Source organism: Pituophis catenifer, unplaced genomic scaffold (assembly GCF_029215685.1).
Source record: "Pituophis catenifer annectens isolate HBS135680 unplaced genomic scaffold, rPitCat1.0.hap2 SCAF_3, whole genome shotgun sequence".
Classification (NCBI taxonomy): domain Eukaryota; kingdom Metazoa; phylum Chordata; class Lepidosauria; order Squamata; family Colubridae; genus Pituophis; species Pituophis catenifer.
Genome location: NW_027256883.1, coordinates 171,843,422 through 171,867,885, shown reverse-complemented (window position 1 = coordinate 171,867,885; position 24,464 = coordinate 171,843,422). Strand labels below are relative to the sequence as shown.

At 39.0% G+C, this 24,464-nt stretch overlaps 1 protein-coding gene across 1 annotated transcript in view; it reads right to left on the bottom strand.

Moving 5' to 3' along the window:
- Window positions 1-24,464, bottom strand: part of SRGAP2 (SLIT-ROBO Rho GTPase activating protein 2) — a 212,878-nt gene that overhangs the window by 80,063 nt on the left and 108,351 nt on the right. Inside the window, exon 4 of the mRNA XM_070941550.1 lies at window positions 7,261-7,323. Within this exon, the coding sequence (XP_070797651.1) occupies window positions 7,261-7,323 (63 nt within the window). The remainder of the gene's footprint in view (window positions 1-7,260; window positions 7,324-24,464) is intronic.

Below are 24,464 nucleotides of genomic sequence, written 5' to 3'. Positions count from 1 at the left end.
GCATGCATAAGCATCAATACAGCGGAATGTTACCAAGGATTTTCTGAATTAGCTTATATCTTTCATGTCAGAAAGAAGTTAAGCCAGAAGAGAAGAAGATTTAATAGATGCAGCCTTCAACTACCAAGAAAAAACTAACATCATTATAGGGATTGTGGGATACCATTGGAGAAGGGGGGGGAAGGTCTATAACTCATTTTTAAAAATCAAAGCTAAAGTCTTAATCAACAAGAACTCGCTTAACAAAGTTTAATGGACTCCTGAGTGTAAAGAAACTTCTAAAGAATTAAAAGTGACTTTGTATAATCTTCCCATATATAAGAGTAACAGATTTGAGTCTTTTCTCTGCTTTAAACATAAATGCCTTTGATGTATAATTGAGAGTGAATGCAAAACTCTGAAAAGAAGAAAGATATAATTCTTTATATTTCCCAAAAACTTTTGTCAATTAAAAAAATCAACTGAACACTGGGAATCTGACTGGGAGAAAATCTACTCAAGACAAATGGCCTCCAATGGACTTGAAGGGATGACAATCCAAGAACTTACAGCGGAGAGAAACCAGCTGCTAATCTGACTGAGGAAAAATTGACACAGAACTCTGTAACCTCTTCCTTAACTCTTAATTTAGGAAATAGGTAGACTTAGAAATAGAGCAAGACACACATAAATCAAATTCACATCACGACCTTAAAATATGCAGGCTTAGATTTGTTTTATGCTGTCTTCAATACAGCAAAAAAATAAAAATAAAATCCTGGCTGTTTAAAATTGCTAATCAACCAAGGTTTGCAAAGGAAGGAGTAATTCATGGAAGAATGCAGTGCAATTAGTTTGCTTGCCAACTAAGGCTAAAAAAACCCAAAACTGCTTATGCAACTTACTTTAATATGCTTCTTAATTAGAGAATTAAAAAAATAAAAGCTGTCTGTGCAATGTGTCATCCTCAACTCCTAAAAATCCAGAAACCAGTCTTTGTCCTTGAAAAGTTGCTCAGATCTAATTTAGGACATGTTTGTATGGATACGTTAATCTCATTTTGCTTCTCTGGCAGATTAAAAGTGGTACTCAGAAATCCTTGCTCATCCCCTGTAAATAAACCAGAGATTGATTGGTAGAATGAGATGTACATTCTGCCTGTTCCATTTTTTTCTTGCTCTCATACACAAGGGTGAGCAATGTAGATCTTACCAAACCTTCATTCCCAACACAAATCAGCATAATCATTGCTAATTGATGCTGTGAGGTATAATCCAGCAACACCTAGAAAACCATAGACTGTGCTGACCTAGAGAAATTACTTAAGAAAGAAACTGATGGAACTCAAGATAAATTAATTTTACTATTGGAACAGTAAATTCATGTAGTTTTTAATCCAATCATTATCATATTTAATTTGCTGTTAAAATTTAGATAGATAAATAAGGATATTGCAAATGTTTCCAAATCTATCAAGTAGATGGATGTATCAATATTGTTCCTGCATATAGGACCTTGGTCACTCAGAGTTATCTGTCGCCTGAATTTGTAACTGATATGTTTTTCTAGTATTGATCACCAGGAGTGCTGCTCTGTAATAAAGATTGAATTGAATTGATCACCAGGATAATATTAACAACAATTCTAACAATCGTGACATTTTCATAATTGATTAATTATTTTAAGCTTTTGTAGGATAATCTCTACTTTATCAGAGGAATGTTAAATGTAAAAGACTAGTGAATTAATAAAGAGGATAAATGAATAGTCATATGAGAGTAGTAGCTGATTTTGGGGTGGGGCTACATTTGCTAACCTAGGATGGCAGAGAACGTGAAATGAGTATTTTGTACAAAGCTAAAAAGTAAAAAACAATCCTGAAATGGATTTCAAACATATAAATTATTTCTATCACTATGCGCTGTATAAACCGAAAAACCAGTATTTTTTTCTTTGACCAAACTGGCGAATACCTTTGATTATTCAATTTCATACTACTCTATCCTATTTGCCTTCCAGTGGTTAACACTCATCCCCTTCTCACAGACATAGCGCGAGCAAGAGAGTTGAGCCCAGCACATGTAGATTTGCAGTAGGAATGTAATAGCAGCTTAGTTGTGTGAAATGGTTTTATTTCTTTGAGTTTTGTTATTTTTATACAATTTTGTTAATTTTGTACAGTTTTGTTATTTTTGTAGCAATAGTTCTCAGCTAATGATGGTAATTGGGAATGGAATTTCAATAGCTAAATAATGCGGTTATATGGTAGAGTATCATTTGACTGTTTAGAGATGGGAGTTCTGGCATTTCTGAACGTCACTGAGTGCCATGTCATGTGGTCACCATTTGTGACCTCCCACCAGCTTCCCCATTTGCTGGTTGAAAGTCAGAAAGAAGATCACCAATGATGATCCTGTGACTGTGGAGATGCTACAACAGCCACAACTACTAGGATCTATCATAAGTATCACTCATTCGGCACTATTGTAAGTTCAAATTTATGAATGAATGGTTATTAACCAAGGACTACCTGCATGTTTTTGGCCAGAGTTATGCTGCGTAAGGTGGTGAGTATATATAGCTAATCAATAAATAAGAGAATTAATTAATTAAAGCTATTCTTATCTAGGTTAATAAATCTGTACCATACCTTCTTCATTGTTTCAACTCGTTTTAGAATTAATCTTCCTATTCCCAAAAGGCAACAACTAAGTAAAGCTTTCTATTTGGTCAAGGCTCATTATTCTTTCACAGTACAAGTCTAATTTCTTTTTAAAGGTCATTTGTAATGGAATGTGTGGAAGACTTTGTGGAAAGAGGTAAAGAGATGCTGCCTAGGAAACAATCAGGCAAGAGAGGTATAAGCCCCCAGTAGCTTAGTAGTCAGAGAAAGAAACTTAGGAAGGACCTGCCTTAATGGATCAAGCAGTTAAAAGTGGCAGTGTGAAGTTTGTACTTACAGCCTTGTAAGACTGATGTTAGCCTTCTTAGGTAAATCAGACAGGAAATATGATTACGTGAACTAATTCTACTTTATTGTAATGCTACTGTTGTTTTTTAATTTTTAGCCAGATTAGTAGTAATGTATTCCTAATTGTGTGTCTTTTGAAATAAATATGTGTTTTATATCTTTCATCCCATAAAAAGGAGTGCCAGCCCGCTTGTAATTCATGGCCTTCAATTGTTAATATCCTGCTATTTTTTAATTCCATCCAACCCATGATAACACCGCTGCCTGAATAATAGAGTTCCCAATCTGGGAGTGCTGTTCCTCCTCTATCTTTTGTATCTTGAAGTAGCTTAAGTTTAATTCGTGGTCGCTTCCCCTGCCATATGAATTTAGATATTATCTTATTCAATGTTTCAAAAAAAAAATTCTCTAGTTTTATTGGAGCGACCTGAAATAAATATAATAGTTTTGGTAGGATGTTCATTTTAATAGTGTAATGCTACATTGATAGAAACTTGCAATTCTGAAAGTACAAATTTCCAGCCACTCATTGAAAACTATAATTGACTTCTATACTTTCAGAGGTTTAACTCAAGGTTTCTTTCTCCCATCCTTCTAAATGTATTTAGCCTGGCACCTTTATGTAAAGTTATCTCTGCCCTGGACACACCATGAAAATTTGGTGATTCCCTGCCCCAGTTTGCTATTATTTTCAATAATTGACATAGCTTTTCCCCAGAAGTTTAATAGCATTACTCACTCTCATGTAAAAGTATCAAAAGCAGTCAAAATGGCTAGGTGATATGCTTAGTAGCCACTAATTATGTAGTGTATCTATGTAGATTTATAAAGGGAAGAAACAAATCAATATTCTTAAATTTCTTGCAGTCATGCTACACTGGACTCTAGTAATTACATTCCTTCAATGAATTTGTTATAAACCAGTATAAAATCCTTCCTATAGGAATCTTATTGTGGATTTATTAGGGCTCCTTTTTTCTAAAAAGCAAGGTTAAAAGCCACAAACAAGGCACACCCTCAATTCATTTTTAGGGTACTTCTGCAATGTCTCCATACCAGTTGTATGTTCAAAATGCTGAACATCTGCAGCTGGAATTCAGTTTAATAATAAGAAACACCATATAAAACTTTTAGGCATTGTAGCTGCCAAAAGACAGTTTCCAACATTTGCCTATAATAAGATACAACCTTTATCCCTGTGTGATTTGCTGATTTATATAAATTAGACAAAATTGCAAAATCAGCCTGTATCTAGGCCATCATGATTACTAGTTCTACTTCATTTCAGGGTCTCATTGCTTTTGCCTCAAGAGTTTCTATGAAACATCTTTTCATGTGGCAACAGGGTGTGGAGAAAAGTATTTGCCAACGCAATCACCCTAGCTGACCAAACGAAATCCAGAAACCGTCTGGTGTTTGGGGAAAAGCCTCAAAGAAAACATTCAAAAGGCCCAAATTTCAAAATAGAAGTAATTTGCTCTCAGTTCCTAAGTTTAACAAACCTGAAACAGGTTTAGTAAACATTAAATATTTCCCTTTTAAGCATGAAAGAAGACATGGCCAGAATTTTTATAAGCACATGCCTACTTTTATGCCAATCAGATTCTTCCTTGGTATTTGTGTCATCTCAATTACAGAAAAGGAACTCTTCACAATTGAAAACAAGTAGAACACCTAAGAACTGATTTCCTCAAGCTCAAGCATCTCCAGAGAAGATGGAAATAAGCTACCACAATTTCCAATCAGCATGAGGAAAGCTAGCTGTAAACTGAAAAAAAAATTAGAATCTTATCTTATTTATTAGTTCACTAGAGGGTGATTTCAAACAACTAGCAAGAAAAGAGAGGTTTGCTCAATTAACCAACAACAATTGCTAAAAGAAAATAATATGTGTGAGTCTAGATCAGGTGTCGGCAACCCACGGCTCCGGAGCCGCATATGGCTCTTTGGGCACTCTGCTGCAGCTACCTGTCCTATCACTGGTTGGCCGCGCCCCTCGCCCCCTTTAGTTCTTTTTTGGATATTTTGGAAATCTGGGCTCGCTGAGGAACGATCGCCAGCCACAGTGAAGGCTTCCCTTCGGGCGACCCTCCTCCTCCTCTTCTTCTCCCTTCTCCTCTCATGACCCTCTGGCCAGCTGTGGCTGAGCTGGGAGCGTGCGTACAAGTGGGGAGATTCTCCTGAAGTGAGCACCGAAGTGCAGGAAAGGCTTGCAAAGGGTGGATGGCTGCTCGCTTAAGGAGGATCTTAACAGGACACAACAGGACGTGGCTTCTATCCTGCACTACAACTCCAGCCATTGCCTTGCTGTGTCGTCCCCCACCCCTGGCAGCTCTTTGGCCGAGCACAGAGGGCGCGAACTCCAGCCCGAAGTGGCAGGAAGCGAAGGCTGCCTTATGCACAAATGTACTTTCCTGTGTTTTGACGCTTGCTTGAGGAGGGTCTCCCCACACATGTGCACACTTCCAGCTCAGCCACAGCCAGCCAGAGGGCCACGAGAGGAGGAGGGTCGCCGGAGAGTGCAGGAGCGAAGCAGCCCTGTACCTGCCTTCGTGCCATATTTGCGTGTAAGGCAGCCTTTGCTTCCTGCCGCTTCGGGCTGGAGTTCACGCCCTCAGTGCCGAAGAGCAGCAAGGGGTTGGGGACGACCGGGCAAGGCGATGGCTGGAGCCGTAGTGCAGGAGAGAAGCCGTGTCCTGTTGCATCTTGTTAAGACCCTCCTTAAGCGAGCGGCCGCCCACCCCACGCACGCCTTTCCTGCACTTTGGCACGCATAATACATGAGGGTCTCCCCAAGTGTGTGCACGCTCCAGGCTCAGCCACAGCCGGCTAGGGGGTCATGAGAGGAGAAGGAGGTGGGGGGGAGGATGGTCGCCCGAAGGGAAGCCTCCACTGCGGCTGGCTATTGTTCCTCAGCCAGCTTGGATTTCCAAAAAGAAGAAATAAAAGGAGTAGTGAAGCACCCCAAGAAGAGCTTGCTGGCTTGGCCCAACAGCGGCTGAAAGAGAGGGGGAGGGGGAAGGGAAGGGAGGGAGGGACACACACACACACACACAGTGATACACAGAGAGAGGGGAAGATAGGGAGAGGGGGAGAGAGACACAAAGAGATACAAAAAGAGGGGATGATAGGGAAAGGGGGAGAGAGACATAGAAAGAGAGTGGTTTTATGGCTGAGTAGGTGTGGCTGGGGGGGGGGGTTCATGTGACTTTGTGGGAGTGAGTGACATCAAGTTGGTCATGCCCACCCAAGTTTTGTGGCTCCCAGTGTGTTTTTTTTCTGTGAGAAACTGGACCAAATGGCTCTTTGAGTGCTTAAGGTTGCAGACCCTTGGTCTAGATGATGAGCAAACGAATGGACTTGTAGGTAATGTGACTGATATGTGGAGCATGCAAACATCATATTAGATCTGAAATTTCAGATCTCAGAGGAAGGGCACAAAAGGACAGCATGGAAAGCAAGTGGAATGTTGTGGAATGTTTTTATGCAGCAATGCGTTATTTTAATTAGCAAAATAAATAAACTAATGTTTCATGTCACTTCCCTTGCTATTTCCTTTAATGCTTCATTCAATGCTACTTATCAATTAGTAAACAGCATCTTTGAAACATAAAGATTATATGATTCAAAATGTTACTCTTAGAATTAAAAATAGCATAACACTTGTGTAATTTGTAATCCTCCTCTTTATTTATGATGTAGTAGTCATGCTCAGTAAAAATAAGCCATCTTTTTCTGGCTTTGTTCTAGCATTTTAAGGCTGGAGCATTTCTGAATATTCATTTGTATTCAATTGACAAAAGGCTGGGTCTCAACAGACTCTCTTAACTTTCTTCCCTGGGGACCAAGGCTGGGATATAGCATGTGGTTTGCTAAAACAAAACCTACTGCTACCAATCTTCTGAAAATCCAAATTTAAAAAAATGTTATACAAGCATCTAATGCAAATAATAATTTAGATTAAAGTGTATTGCATGACAAAAGCTTATGCTTCATGCATTCCTATATTTGGGATGAAAGAACCCATTGTGTTTGGTCCGTTTGCAGCCAAAACTGACCTCAAAGCTGATACTATCATCCAACGAAGAGCCCAATGATTTAACTAAACACTCACCAATGTTCACTCAATGTAGAAAGTAATCCCACAAAGCAGCAAAGGCAACAGGGATGAAACCAGAGAATTAAAATGAAACAATAGAAGAAAACGAAAATAATTTTGCAGCACAGAGAGGAAGGTAAACTTTTTAATTTGCCACTACTTTCTAAAAAGAGTACCCCCCCCCCGCAAAAAAAAAGCAAACGGGATTTACCGTGTAGAGCTCATTCAGAACTTTCATCAGGTCTTCTTGGAGCTGCTGTCCAACTTCTTTACTCTGCAATGCAAAAGGAACAACAAAAAGTTAGTTGGAAAAAATCGTATGGTGGATGCATGCATGTTATAACACACGCAAATATGTCAGACACAATTAACTGCTATTCAAATTGGCACAGTCGCTTAGGTCCTATTATACCCAAATGAAAGAAATATTTTTAATAAAGCGAAATGGGCTGTGGCCAAAGCCAGCCAAATATTGGTACAATTTTGGCAAAGGAAAGCAATCATTTTACAGAAAACTAGTTCTACGGTTTCTTGAATGTTCAACCATGGTAATTGAATTTTACCAGGCAGGAAGAAAGGAGCTTGTGGAACCAAGTAATGTGCATCTAGAGAATGCAGTGACCTTCACAGCTATCAACTAATCTGAAATAACATTATGTGCTCCCAAAATATCAGTGGTGCCTCTGTAATTCTATGTATATTTTAGCACAAGGCAGTCCCTGTAAGTCATAGCTTTACAGCATAAATGGGAGCCCCAAAGCTAGGAACATATTTAGTCTTGCTTCTATCAGTTACATAGTAAGAACAAGCATATTAGAACACATTCATGTATCTTCTAGACTCCTCCTTCACTTCTTAGAGCTAAAAGAACAAGCAGTTTTATTACTTGATTTGCCCAGAGGAGATTGCCCAGATGGGGGTGACACTTATTTTGCTGTAAGCAAACAGTTCAGAGTCTGTAATTTAATAAACGTTTGCTCTCTAAGCATTCATTATATTAAAAAAAAAACCCTAGCTTTGAAGGAACCACATACATATTTGGTCTTTTAATGCATGGCTAATTCTAAATGCAAAGTTTTCACTCTTTTGCAATAAAGTCAGTTTATCAACCCAGCTAAGTAAAATAAAAAAGTTTTATAAGATAAATGTTCTTCTGATTACTCCATGGAAATATTCAATAGGCATTAGTATTCTATAGCCTACTTCCAGAATGGTTTTCTATTTCCCAATCTAGTTTATTCTTCTGAAATGTCCTAGTATATTCCCACCTGTTTGAGATCAGATAGGTAATTTAGGTCCTGTCACCAGTTGGGAATCCATTCAACCATCAATCATCAAATTAAGAATCAGTGTATATCAACTCTTCACTTTGCAATAAAAGGGGGTTATATTTAAGCCAAAATCTGTCTGGTTCTGCAATCCTGCTGTGGGAGATACTGAGGGGGAAAAGGCTTCAGTTAAATGTGGGTGGAATTCACAATATGAAATCATTCCAGCAGTTAAAAATTTGGGCATGCTTTAAACTGTATGGATGGATGCAGAGTGCTCAAACGAGAATGGCTAATACTGGGATCTGAAATCTATACTTTAAAAGGATACTTAGATTAGGGAAGGTGGTTTAGGTTAATGTCAGCATGCAGTCCTGGGGTCCCAGATTCCCTACTGTTACCCAGATTTATTCCACTTGTTAGCAGTAACTGTATTAAAGAAGAAAGACATTCCATTTAAGGTTATAGGACTGACAAGAAACAAATTTAAACAAATTTTCCCCAGTTTTTACAAAAATTACTTTACATAAAAACACCTTGTGATAAATTATACTTTTTTCTGTGGCTCAATTAATACCAGTAAAGACATTTCTAACTCTAAACTCTTTTGATTATGTCTATTAGAACCTGGAGAAGAAGTCTTGCTTTTTTACAATCCTTGCTGAGTGTATACTGTGCAGTTTAGAAAACCTGCTACTTTGCCTTACTTTAGACCAGTTTCAATGCCAAGATTCAACACAAAAGAAACCCCACCCAGTGTACTTCATATTCATACACAGTCAACTCTCAGCACGCCTTCCAAGACTCAGATGTGTCATTGTCTTCACTTCACAATACTGTCATCTATTTTTATCAGCAAACAATCATAATACAGTTAGGGTTGTACAAATATACAACATTCCATAGTTAGGAGAGCCTGGATTTCTGAACTGCCATGTTAAATCCAAGGCATCATGACTCATGCGTATGTTTGCTTTACTAAGAATTATTAATATAATAAACTAATCAAAGAAAATTCTCTCCAATATGGATTTTACATGGAATTTTTACATGGACTATAAAACAAACCTGCCTGAAATTTACTTTAAGAATGATTTTTCAACTTAATCAGGTATCAATAAACTATTCTTTATTTGTGGTAATTGGTGAAAAAATATCTTCACTCAGAACTGCTAAATAAAAGAATATATCTATCCAATTTTTTATAGCAGCAGCAATACATTCAGAATCAATATTACTAAAACCTATTCAGAACTTTCCTTCTACATAAAAAGCTAAATCCAGGGACACGACAACTTCTGAAGCCTACACATTAAGCATGGAGATTTTTGTTTACAAAATGTACAAACTGCTTTAACCCCAAGAGAGTCTAAACCATGAATATGAGTAACTGCAATGCAGACAGTGCAGAATACTGCAGTAAAACACATTAAAGCACCATATAAAGTCTAATAATAATAATATTTAGACAAAGTTAAGAATAGAAAAGACACATGGCATGGCAAAGTATTGCATGGCTAGTTATCATTAAAAAGAAGCAGGCAAATCAGATTACAAGACTCAGCAGTGGCTAAGAAGAGGGAAGCTGATGAAACAGACAGAGGGACTAATTCTGGCTGCACAAGGCCAAGCATTAAAAACAAATGCACACAAAGCCAGCATTGAGAAGGCAGCAACAGACAACAAATGCCGCCTCTGCAAATAAACTGAAGAAAGAGTGGACCACCTAGTTAGCTGCTGCAAGAAGATCAGTTAGTTGTTGCAAGATCACACTACAAACAGTGGCATGACAAAGTAATAACAATGGTGTATTGAAAGATCTACAAGAAATGCCATTTGCCTGCAAGCAAGAATGATGGGACCCCAAAATAGATAAAGTAATAGAAAATAAAGCTAAAATTGTTCGGGGACTTTAGAATTCAAAGGCAAGCACCTGCTACATAATACTCTAGACCAGGGTTGTCAAACTCAAGGCCCATGGGCTACATCGGGCCCACAGGGTGCTCAGATCTGGCCCATGGGGCCACCCTGGAAACAGCGAAGGACCGGCCCATGGTGCCTCTGCCAGCAAAAACGGAGCCTGGGAGGGCTGTGTGGGGCTCTCCCAGGCTCTGTTTTTGCTGGCAGAGGGCTGTAGGAGGCCATTGTGGCCTAAAACAGAGCCTTGACAAGTGATGTCAATCCTGCTCATCCACCCCTAGATCAAACACAACCCTGATGCGACCCTCAATGAAATTGAGTTTGACATCCCTGCTCTAGACTTAACAATAAGAAAGACAGAAAAGTCTGGCAATGAATGTGGCACTATCTGGGGACAACAGAATAGAAGAGAAAGAATTGGGGGAAAAAATAACAAAAATACAAAGACCTGCAAATAGATGTAGAATGACTGTAGCAAAAGAATGCAAAGATAGTAGCAAGATGCCTTGGGTGCCATCCCAAAACATTTGTAATAGCACTTGAACACTACTGGCCTTCACAAAATCATCATCAGTCAACCACAAAAGGCATCTTTATTTGGACCTTACATCCTGGGACAATACTTTTCAACACCATCCAACAACCTCTGCCTATCTCAGGTTCTTGGGAAGGACTTTTTAGGTTGCTAACAATGTCAAATCCAGTCTAAACATCTGGTTAACTATGCAACAAACCATAACAACAATTGCATCTGGAATCATTAGATCTACAACAACAAGATCTTATATACAGACTAGAATTATATATTATATTTCCCTTGTAGTTAATGTTTCCATAATCTGTTCTATGTGGAAGAAAAAATATGAATAAACTCTAGGTACATATCTTCTCTTTTCATATGAATTCTGATACTCTGATTTTTAGCAATCTTTGACTTATTTGAACCTAATTGCTTGTTCACCTAATAGAAAATGATGCAGATGTACAGTATATACACATATATGCAGTACACCAAATGGATACACATCAGCAAGCACACAAGGCTTCGAATGCACAGTTTTTTACTATTCTGAAACAATGTTTTCACTTTCTAAAGCACAAAAGTAGCAGTATCAAAGACCAAGAGAAATCTCTTTATATTTACTGAATAATTTATAATACTTGCACAATGATGCAACCCCACCATTGAATGAATGATACTGGGAAGACAATGAAACCAATAAAAGAACAATTAATGCAAGCAGATGTTTCCTTTCCTTCTAACAACAGTTCTGAGAAGGGATGTAACATGAGTTATCCCTGTTTATTTCAGCAACCTGCTGAATTGAGTGTGACTTACTGCTTTAGTCTTAGTTCCCTTTGGAAATTTGTATTGTGCTTTACAAAGGAGCATGAAACTTTATGTTGTTTAAAATAAAAGAGACCTGTGGAAAACCAAAGCTTTACATACACCAAAGCACAATCCACAATCACCGAGTATAAAAGTCATCCAAGGTTACTATACAGTACTGAGAAGCCAGAACCTAGATCTTTGATTTACAGGATATTGCATCTTAAAAATATATAAATAGCCATCTTAAAGCATGCCAGAGAAGGAAACTAGGTATATTATAAAGATGTTTCCCGGATGAATCCCTGATTATGAGGACAAAGAGACAATTATTGACCCCGTGAAGGACTCTTACTCCTTTCCCCTTAAAAAAGTGGGATTCTTCCTTAGAATATTATAATGAAGGGCAAATTAAGGCAGGGAAGGATATTAGAATCAAAAGCAAAATAAGAAAATGCTAATGCCCACCACCCAGAAAAGAAATCCAGGAAGAGTGCTAAATAGGGTAATAACAATGAACTCAACTGTGGCCAAAAATATAAAAAAAGCAACTCCTATGGTATGCATTGTTAGAAAAGAGACTGAAAATAATGATTGCATCGAAACAAGAAAAAATACAACCATACAATTTTTAAAAGATATTTCAGAACTGGAAAGAGAGGAGATTGGATCAACCACTATAAGTAAAGGTTTAAAACATTTTCAGTGTTTTTGTTTTAAGAAATTAAGCAGAAGAGAGAAGCAATAGAAATTTAAAATTTATGAAATGCATTTTGCAAATCTGGAATAGTTGGGTCATTCAACAAAAATGACTAGCATGAGATACAGAGCAGAAAAAAGAAAAATACTTGACTCTACGATTCTGCTAATTTTGGGGAATTCATTGACTATAAAATATGCTCTTGTTTATGGAGAACTGAATATTCAGTTCACTGCAATGAAAAGTTGCATGACTGCTGAGAGATCTGTTTTCCATAAACAAGAGATTAAAGCTATTTAATCATTAGATGACAAAGAAGGAAAAAGGGATGCTCAAAGAGGATATGGAGATTGCATAATGAATTCTTTGCCTAAGTCTCCTCTGACTTGCAACAACTAAAGCAAAGGGAGGGAACAACAGAACACATTATAGGGTATTTTCAGAAAATTCAAAGTTAACAAATCTCTGGATCCTGATGGCATCCACCTGAGAATTCTTAAATTCTCAAGTCAAAAACTGATGACCTCTTAGCAAAAATATCTAACCTCTGAGGCATAATTTGGAAAGGGAAATTTAGTCAGATCCAACATTTAATATATAATTGTTTTTCAGGTTACTGATCACTACTTTTCATACTTCTGTAGATAAGGCTGTGTCATGTTTTTAAGACAATATTCAATTTCTAGACTAATATACTGTATTTAATTTACACTTTAGAACTGCAAGTTGGAAGCTGAGAAGCATTTTCTACTGACCTACTTAGCAAGTTATTGAGAAAACATATTACTCCACAGTAGAGCCTAATATTTGTCTCCCTGAAGAATATAAATATTTCCTTCTAGTAATCAACTCAGGAGTCTAAATATCTCTGGGAATGAATTGGGACAGTTCTGTGAGCTACCTAGGAATGCTTTATCTTTTATATTTGTCAGTTACAAGTATTATCATACAGCTTTCAAGACTCACAGAATGTTGATAATTAAATAGACAGAGCCAGGTTTTTAAAATAATCCCTTTGGCAGTAAATGGAATGTTATGTTTGTTGATGTTTTTCTGGGCTGAACATGCATTGCAGCACTCACGTATAAGCTAGAGCCTTGATTTTCTTTTAAAAAGGGAAATATTGGGTGGGGGGCTGGATTTAAAGTAACCACATCAGGAACCGATAACTCCAAATGAACATGGTCGGCAGAAAGGAGGGAGAAAGAGAGATTAAAGGCAAGGAGGTTTAAGGAATTTACCTGCTCAAAGGTTTTACAAATTATATTGAGATTCTTGGGAAAGATTGTATATGGATAATTGTGTACCTATTATGGATATAACATCTTCCCTCTTTATACTACACAAGACATGTATGAAAGAAATTGGTTGAGGCTTTATCATTTAAAGGGGAAATACGAATGATAAACCAGGACAGTGACCTAGATAATTTTTCTTACTGGATTTACTAAAGAGGTTGCTAATCTCTCAAAGAATTCTGAGGGATGGGACAAAGAAGAAATGAAGAGCAATCAAATCCTGCAACAATATTTGAATAAATAAAAGTTTATTAGAAGTAAAAGGAAGAAATATAAAGTTGGTTTATTTTATCAATGTTAAAACAAGGTATATGGTTTCCTCTGCAACCCTTTCCAGATTTTCTGCTGACACCAGGACTGAAAAAAACGATGCTTTAAGGATTTGTTCAATAGATAACAAGTGGGATATAGAATGAAGAGATAATTGTAACCTTAGAGGGTATGAAAAGTCATTGCATTTGTGAAATTGGACATCAGTTCTTTATATATTTATATATTGCTTTTCTCTTTCCTTATTATATCTCTACTTTTGCTTTGTCTCTTTTTTTCTTGCACTTTTTTCTATTCTCTTTTTCTTTCAGTTTAGTTTGTATTAGTTTTACTATTACAATCAAAATGTTCAATAAAATTATATACAACTAGTATATAGTATAGGTTTGACTGGGGTTGTAGAGAAAGAAAAAAATCCTCCAATGCATCACTACAGTTTGGGAGACACACTCGAATAGTGGTTGAGAATGCCGCTGACTGCTGTATTCCTAAGGCCCCATTCCTCGTGATACAAAGATACAGACCAGAGCTACTACAAAGTAGTTGGAAACAAATCCAAAATCCATTCTGTTTATGTTCTCCATACCTTGCTTCTCCGTACCCTCTCCTTTTCTTTTGTTTCTTAAATAGTTTGAAGTCCTTCACCGAGCTTCAGTGCCAGCCTTTTCTGTCTGCCGACTAGAGAAGGCTTCCTTATTTGATATTACTATGAATTGAAAACTATGATTACACACCACTCCTAGTTAGGGAAAATGAACAATACAGATATATTTCTTTGAATGGCTGATCATGCCTAGGAGATCAGACTGAATCATATCTACCCAGTGAAAATGTGGACACAATGCATAATCCTTTAGAATCAAAGCACCATATTGGGGGGGAGGGGGGCAGAATGTCCTTACAGCACAATTTAGCTCAGGTTAATAATACCGAGGAACAGTGGAGGAAGAAAACATAATATAACTGTAAATATTGTTACCTACTTGATCATCTGTTTATACAAGAGGCTGGAGAAAATACATCTATGAACTTGGCTACTTTTGTTTCAAAAGAATAATCTTAGCAAAAATAGTAATCTGCTGTTTTATTAATCTGTATTTAACAAAAGCTAGTCTCAGTCACACAAAGAAATATGCAATAGTCAATTCTTTTATGTACAGTAAAGAGTTTATTTTATTTTACTTTGTTTTGCTGTCATACAAGATTGATAACTCATCCAACCACTGTAAATTTTTCTTATTACTGGACACTGGGCTATCATTTAGTAAATGACTGAAGAATGAATATGCCTAAAGAAACTACCGTGTTTCCCCGAAAATAAGACCTTGTCTTATTTTTTTTGAACCCTGAAATAAGCACTTGGCCTTATTGCCATATGCTCAAAAGCCCGATTGGGCTTATTATCAGGAGATGTCTTATTTTGGGGGGAACAGGGTTATATTGAAAACAGAATGGATTGGGAGGTCATTCACTATTAGGTCATGCTTTCCTCTTTCAATGAGTCTATTAATTATGATTTTGCTCTAAGTCTTCATTCCAACAAGATACACAGGTTTCTGAAAAAAATATGTGTAATCTGATGTGATCTGTTACCTATGTCCTGATAAATTATAAACTATTGACAGCTTATGATTAGCTGAATTGACTTTCTAAACCAGGGGTGTCACACTCGATTTCATTGAGGGCTACATGAGGGTTGTGTTTGACCTCGGGGGGCCAGAGCGGGCATGGCCAAGATGGGCGTAGCCAGCTCGACATCACTCATGTCAGGGGCGCCTGTGGTGGCCTGAGTGCTCTGCCAGCAAAAATGGGCTCCTGAGCTCCGTTTTTGGCTGTGACAGCCTCCTGCAACCCTCTGTCAGTGAAAACGGAGCTCAACTGCGTGCAGCCCTCCCGAGTCCCGTTTTCACTGGCAGAGGCACCACGGGCCAGTCCTTCGTTGTTTCCAGCTCTAAGCACCCAGGCCTTGAGTTTGACACCCCTGCTCTAAACTCTTCACCAAAGATAAAAATAAGCAAGAGCATCAGAATGTTCAAAGGATTTGAATTTTCACACTCTATTTTAATATATGCCCTCAGTTCCCACATAACCATCCATAGGTGGCCAGATTAATTGCTAAGTAAATAAATTAAGGCTAGAAATTGACAAAGGAAACCTTTTATGAACGCTGGAGTTAAAAAGTAAAATAGAGAAAAAAGCTATAGTGCCCCAGTAACTAAGGAATTCTGCAACTATATTCAGTCCTCTTTCAACAAAAACAAGGAAATTAGAACTGTTTTAACCATCGTTACTATGAAAGGCACCCAAAAGATGTCATAGATGTAATTTCCTGAATAGGAACTATTTTTAAAAAGAAATGACATTCAAAGCATCCCAGAGCTTTAATTTTTTTAACCAAAATATTCAGTATTGGTGTTCAGTTTTATGACTATATGGTCATTTACTTTCCAAGCTATTCATTTTTTAAAATGTGGCTGATTTTACACTCTTTTATTCCACATTAACAGGTTATGCACTCATGCAAAAATGCTAAAGTGGAACTGTTTAAGTAACTGTGGACAAGATGCTTTTGAAATGCTGAAGTATGCTAGTTCAAGGAAAAGATGAAAGACATGCACAAAAGGAAATCAGCTGATAACCTGTGTCACACTGAAATTAATGAATACAGAGCATTAAACAGGAAATGTCATAGTCACAAAGTCAATTTTAGAAACTAGAGATCTGAATTATGGAATTAGGAGTCAACGCACATGGTGGCAAAAACACGAGCTAAAATGGTCAGAAGGGAGATTTCATTGAATATGAAGAGATAGTAAAAAACAGACAATATCCAAAGTTTTCCAAACAGTGTCACACAATCCAGTTCTATAAATAAAAGATGTGTTCTTGGATTCACAGGAAGCAGTCAAAAAAAAAAAAAACCATTTGCCAATAGAGCAACATGAAAATAATGGAAAGTCAAAGAGTCCCACACTAAAAAAATTAAAACCTTTTAAAAAACAAAATAAATCCACTTTTCTTTTGTGGTGGACTAGCATTCATATACATAGCATTCATAAAAACTGTGAAGAATAAACTGACATTCTTGACCTAAAATCAAAATCTTACTTAATTGAATAACTTTTTTTCAACACAAAACAAGAGGGTTAAAAGAAGCCACGAGTACATGTGCACATACATACATGCATGCATGCATACATGCATGTGTGTGTGTGTGTCTTGTGCACATACTCACACTCAGTCTTCTTCCACTGCCTCAAAGCTTTGGTTTATACATGATTCATGCACAGAACTGTAGGTCATTACCACAACTGGCTGGAACGTTAACTCTCAGAAGCTAGTCAAGGCTCTCTTTGTTCCCCCAACCCAGCCTGCATTTAATTTAATCATTATTTGGGGGGTGGTAGGGAATCCTGGGCCCTGGTTATTTGACTGTTCCACATTCCATTGAAAATTACAGCAGCAGCTTCAAAATATTTAAAGGAATGAAGGCAAATTAGATTATATTGTCCAGATTTTACAGCCTAAATAAAATATACCTTTGAAGCATTGTCAGAATGCACGGTAGAAAAACAAATTTAAAGCTTCAGTAACCTTTACCCTATTTCAAAAATCAAAAGGATTTTTCCACACTGTTATTTGGTCATTATGGGGACAATTAAGTATCCCGTTAGCTGAAGCTCTGATTACTTTCACTCATTTGATTTTTTAAAAGATCAATATTCCAGAGCTACCAGTTGCAGTTATAATCTGTGCAATTCACAGACAATTAGAATTAGATTTTAGGATCCAAGGCAAAGCTTGTGAAAGTTTAAATAACAGAATAAAATGAAAGCCACTGGTATAATAAATAAACAAGTATTGTCTCCACGGTTTTCATGGGTTTTAATTTAAATGTTGCACAACATGAGATGAATACATTATTGACTATGACAATTTAATTCACCTCTATAAAAGATTAATTCAGAATAAAATAATCATAGCCTTGCTGTTTAGTTCTTTGACTCATAAAGTTGGCTCCAAATATTGCCTTAAATGCTGTGAAACATCCAGTGTTTCATCATCCATATGAATGAAATGAACCATGAAGACGGTTTCAAGAGGTGGCAAACTTTACTAGCTGCCTGGAATGCCAGCAGAACATCAGATATTATGTCCTGTAATTTATCTTGCACAATTCCAATTCTCCTTACAAGATACCCTTGCACTCTACCCTCTGCCAGTGAAAATGGAGCTCGGGAGGGCCATAGGGTTGCAGGAGGCTGTGGCAGCCGAAAACAGAGCTCAGGAGTCTGTTTTTGCTGGCAGAAGCACCGCGGGCCGGCCCTTTGCTGTTTCCAGGGCGGCCCCATGGGCCAGATCTAAGTACCCCGTGGTCGGGCCACCACAGGCGCCCCTGACAGGTGTGACATAGAGCTGGCCATGTCCACCCTGTCCACGCCATCCTGGCCCCCCAAGGTCAAACACAATCCTGATGCGGCTCTCAATTAAATTGAATTTGACACTCCTGCTTTAGCTGATCTGAAACTAAACCAGGCAAAAGCAAATTGCTCCAAAAAGGTCAGTACAGATTCTGAATAAGTACGTAAGTTTTTCCCCATCTAAATAAAATATACAATATATTTCTGCTGTTCATAATTTTGCAGCAACTGTTCTCAAACTAATTTTTTTCCTCATCTATGTCCCCTGTCATAGCATTCCACAAAGCATTCTTGGGACTCCACAAATTCTGTGGTACTCTGTAAAATTATTATTTTCACATTCTAAACATTTTCCACAACCACTTTTCATTCATGTTAATGTTAATGAGATTAATCTATATTTCTCTTGCTGCAGTAATTTTCTTTATATTCCATTTACTTTTCAACACACATTTTAGCCCTTTCATTCATAATAAAACTCACACTTTCATGTTTCTGCATATATATCATTAATCCAAAATTAGACCACCTTCATTCAGCTCTATTTTAGTCTTCTCCTTTCTCTTAATTTCACAAACAGACAAAACGTTCTATTTTCAGGGGTCTTTGGTGCTCTCTGAGCCTGGTTGCTTTCTTGCAGATGTTTCATTTGGGTAATGAAATGTCTGCAAGAAAACCATCAAGCTCAGAGAGAACCAATGAACCCACAGTTCAACCCTGAGCTACAAATATCCTCCTTGGCATTCTATTTTTCTTACTTTCAATTTTATTTTGTAAAAAATTACCTTACAGTGAGTGACTTTGTTTAATTAAGCCACCTTTGGTTAATTGATTGTTAGGAAAAGCCTTCTAAACTTCCTGATTTACAGTTTTATATAACTATTCATGACCAAATCTGCTATACTTTAGCAATCAAGCGAGAAAGGACTTCTACATATCAACTGAAGTACATGAATGGAGGCATTTTTTTAAAATGAACAAATTTTAAACCAGAGGTTAGGCTTAGAAAAAATATGTAAACATATTTATGAACAGGTTTTTAAATGTATCAGTTCATACAGTAGTGGCCAAAATTGTGGAAACCTTTTGGCAAAAGTGTATTTTTGAGGCCTGATGGATAATAACACCATAAAATTATATATCAATGGAAAGATGAATTAATTAAGAATGTAATGCAACAAAGTTTGTTCAATTATCTGTATTCTATGAAATGTTATAGCCAAATAACCAGAAAAAGGAAGCACAACTTGCTTAGGTTGATATCAGATAGCTTTCCTTCATCTGATTGTAGCCAATGAGCATGAGTGTTTAGAGAGCCAATCAGGTGTCATCTTGTTTTGGCAATGAGCCAATCAGATCACAATAGGTTTCAGTTATTGATGTCATGTATTGAAGCTGAGAGGAAGATATTTGTCAGTGTGTTATGTGATCGCTATCAAGTTGGTTGGGTTTTTTTGTGTTCTTTCATTTAGTGGAGCTTGTAAAATGTAATAAAATTAAAGTAATGGTGCAAAGAGTTGACTGGTCGCCCAGAAAGTGATGTAAAATAGTATTATTAAGTGAACAAGATGACAGTTATAAAGAAATTAGAAGAAAAATTGGTGAAAACTTAACCAAAGGTGGCATTTTTAAGTTTTTGAAGAAGTATAAGGAGACTCAGTCACTACAAAACCACACTGGTAAAGGAAAAGGTGCACATCAGCAAGTGATGATAGAAGAATTAAGAGACTGTGCCTACGTGACAGTATACAAGATGAAATGGTGCAATGTAATGTGAAGTTGAGTGCAAGGACTTTTTGGCACAGACTGCAGGAATTTGGCCTAAAATCTAGAATCCGAAGCTATGTCTTCACGGGCCGAAGATAGGGATTTAGATAGGATGAGGATATCATCCAAATAAAAAAGGGTACGAATAGGGATAGAACTAATGTGAGCCATAAGGGCCGCCATCACCTTAGTAAATACCCTGGGAGCGGAGGAAAGGCCAAAGGGTAAGGCAGCATACTGAAAATGCTGACCATTATATGAAAACCTAAGGAACTTGCGATGGGAAGGGAAGATGGGGATGTGGAGGTAGGCCTCCGTTAAGTCAATGGAGGACATAAGGTCCCCTCTCCTAATGCAGAGCAGAATAGTTCGGAGGGACTGCATTTTAAAACGGCGGTATTTGATATGCCGATTTAGGGACTTCAAATCAAGGATAGCCCTCCAACCCCCAGAGGATTTTGGAACGAGAAAAAGGCGGGAATAGAACCCCCGTCCCCGTTCCTGAGAAGGGACAGGTTGAATGGCCCGAATGGACCGGAGGTGTTGAATGGCCTGAGAAACTCTAGCCCTCTTAAGTGGGTCCAGAGAAACGGGACAACGTATAAAATGGGTGGGAGGAGTAGAATGAAATTCGAGTTTGAGGCCAAATCTAATTGTGTCCCTGACCCAAGCATCAGAGACTGACAAATCCCACTGGTCAGAGAATTGAGATAATCAGCCACCCAGTGAGGAATCAGGAAGACCTCTAGCGGCCCCGTCTAAAGGGACGACCCCTCCCACCTCTAAAGGAAGATCTGGAAGTAAACCGGGGCCCCTGTCTGACCTGGTTTCCGAATTGCTGGGGAGCCCTGGAGGAAGAGGAGCGGTGAGCGCGGTGCTGGAAGTAGTTGGAATCAGAGTCTCGAAAGGAGGAAGGACGAAAGGAACCTTGAGATCGGTGATCAGAACGACGGGTTATGGAGGGCAGGATCTTACGGTGGTCTTTTGTCTCAATTAAGAGCGGATCCAGAGGAGCACCAAATAATTTGTCAGCTGCATATGGCGAAGAGGCCAGGCGCCACTTATTCCTGGCATCCGCTTGCCAATTCCAGAGCCACAGAAGGCGTCTCGAAGTTATAGAAGTGCCGATGGCCTTGGCAGAGAATCGTGTGGCATTAAGCGTCGCATCAGCTGAAAACTCGGTTGCTGCGATGATTTTATTAATGTCCTGGTGGGAACGATGATCCGAGACAGGAATGTGATCCTGCAGCTGACGTAACCACAAGATGGATGCACGGTTAAAGAAAGATGCAGCTGAGGAAGCTTGGATAGACCAAGCAGATGCTTGGTGACCTTTGATGAGGGTTCTTTCAGCCTTCTTTTCCTCAGGTCGTAAATACTCCTCCGAAGGGCCTGTAGGAGGCGATGGAGTAGATAAAGAGACGATGGGAGAGTCTACAGTCGGTATCTGCAAGAGAGCGGAGAAGTCCGATGCCACGTTGTAGAATTTCTTATCTAAATTGTTCGGAATTGGTCCTGAGCTTGGAGATGACCACTGGCGTTTCAAGACCTCGGAAAACAACCTAGGAGCTGGAACTGTATCAGACTGCACCTTAGGTTCCTGAAACAGGGCAGACGTAGGATCAGACACAACAGGAAGTGAGGAAGAGGACGAGCCCTCGATCCCTAAGCGAGTGGTTGTTTTAGCCTTATAGAGCAAGGACCGAAACATGTGGGGCTTGAAGAGCTCCACAAATGCTGGCTGATCCGGTTCCAGAACTTCATCTTCCGATAGGTCCTGTTCTGGTAACTCCCCCTCTTCAGACAGAGAATCCTGGCTAACGGAATCCCGGTCGGAGGTCTCAGCAGCGGTTTCCTCAGGAGAAGATCTAATACGGGAGCGAGAGCCCATTTTTTCAGATTTTTTGCTGACTGACGGATGTGTAACGGATTGATGCTGTTGAAGGCCCTGAGCAATGCCTTGGCGAATAGCCTCTGAGATGAGGTCAGCCAGGGAAGCTTGCATCTCTTAAGGTAAATTAGCTGCCTGTAGGGAAGGCTGAGAAACAGCGGTTGGAGGACACGAACCCTGTGGATCTTGAACAGGATGAGGAGACCGCTGACCTTGCGCCTGACAATCCCCAGGATCCGATGGAAAAACAGATGCCACCTCTGTAGTATAAACGTTATCCCCTTGAATGGACCTGTCAGGAGACAAGTCACGAGAAGGCCCAGATTGCGTGGGGGGGGCGGGGCAGGAGACGAAGGAGCAGGCTGAATCTGAGCTGCTTTGGAATGAGCCCTCTCAAAGGCCTTCTCTATGGCCTTGTGGCGCCTGCCCTCGTCCCTGGCAAGGGCAGAGGTCTTCGGGGGGGCAGAGCAGTGGGGGTAAGTAGCCCTAACCTTGCCCCTGTGGCCAGAAGAAGGGCCCTCCTCAGGATCTTCATTATGGCGACGTTTGCCCTTGGATTTTGATCGAGAGGGAACATCCGCCATTTTGAATAAAGTGGAGGTCTTCGGGGGGCAGAGCGGTGGGGGGAAGTAGCCCTAACCTTGCCCCTGTGGCCAGAAGAAGGGCCCTCCTCAGGATCCTCATTATGGCGACGTTTGCCCTTGGATTTTGATCGAGAGGGAACATCCGCCATTTTGAATAAAGTGGCTCTTAAAATGGCACCCAGCTCCCTGAGGACGATCTCGTAATTGACTGGCTTCTCGCTAGCCGTGCGGCTTGAGCGCGAGAGGGGCAATAAGCGCGGAATTGCTCACGCGCTAATCAGCTGGGGACAGAGATAAGGCTGACAATATAAGCAGCCGATACCTGAGGCGGCTTGCCCGGCTGCTCCGTAGATCGCAGGATCCGTCCTAAAGCTGGCTGGTTGAGAAGCTGCTCGCTGCGCAATGCAATGCCATCCGGATTGACAGGAGGCAAGGAAATGGCGCGGAATGCAAATCACGCTCTTCAAATGCCGTCCGGGTTTCAGAGGCGGCAAATTTGGCGCGGAATGCGAGGCGCGCCCGTCAGCTGTGCAGCGGAGCGATGGGGGCACTTCAAATTGCGGCGGAGCAAGCACGGCGAGCTCGTGCGCAGATAGATAAAAGGAAGCTGCCAGCCGGCAGTCCTAGAAGCCCCAAAGTTGCAGCAGAAGTAATTGTCCAAAAATAGCTAAAATTTATAAGAAAGCCTACAGACACAACTGTCATGAACAGACCGAGTCGAAAAACTGGAATACAGCAGGAAGGGGTGGTGCTGAAAGTTCCAGGAGACTCGGTCATTGGATGACAGCCGTGTCAATACCCAGGCATGACTGCCGTGGGCGCCCTGCAGGAGACTGTGCCTACGTGACAGTATACAAGATGAAATGGTGCAATGCAATGTGAAGTTGAGTGCAAGGACTTTTTGGCACAGACTGCAGGAATTTGGCCTAAAATCTAGAATTCCACGAAAAAAAGCCACTTTTATCTCTCAAAGGTTGAAAAGCATTACATTCTTGATTAAATTATCTTTCCATTGCTATATAATTTTATGGTACTGCTCCAAAAAAAGTGGTGTTATTAGCCATCAAACCTCAAAAATACACTTTCCCCACCCTCACAATTTTGGCCACTACTGTACATGTTTATATTATAATATCTTGATGACAATATTATAATATATTTTTCAATCTTTTGCTGTTACATAATATCAAGAAGATTTTAAAGTAAATAAACAGATGCAATTTTAGCCTAGAGTTGGTATATTTTTGATTGCAAAGCTAAATGGCCCATATAGACAATCTTCTTGCTACCAAGAGAGAACCACAATATGTCATCTTATCTGGGAAGGAAACTCCACATCTCTTTCTCAGAGAGCCATCCTGAAATCTGAGAAAAGATTATGAGGATAATTTTAGGATCCAGATAGTAATTTTGGGAGGAAAAAACACATTAACATAACTCAGTCTCAACTTACTTAGAGTATTATAAAACCAATGCTGAATTGAATTGAATTTAAAAATAAATTGGTAACAAATGCAGATTAAAAGACACCGAGTTTTATAACTTATTTATTTACTGAACTGAAATAACCAGTCTCTGTGAACAATCCTGCCAAACTATTTTGGGCCAGCTGAAATTTCCAGGTTGTTTGAAAGGATAACTGCACAAACAATGCACTGTAGTAATTCAATCTCAAAGTTACTGAAGTGTAAAATATTTCTGCCCAGATACTGCTGCAACCGGTAGAACAACGCAAACTAATGGAAATAGCTTTATACCACTAAAGCCACTTGCTGTTCCAGTGACTATAAAACGTCAGAAAAATCCTAAAACTACAAAAGCGACCCTTTAGTTTGAGTGCAAATTGCATCAAAACAGAATGAATGAAAATTCATTTCATGATGGAGTTTCATTTTTCTTTTCATCCAGACTGTATTAGAAGACTTACTTTCCTCCATTTCCTCTGGAGTGTGTTCATATATACAGT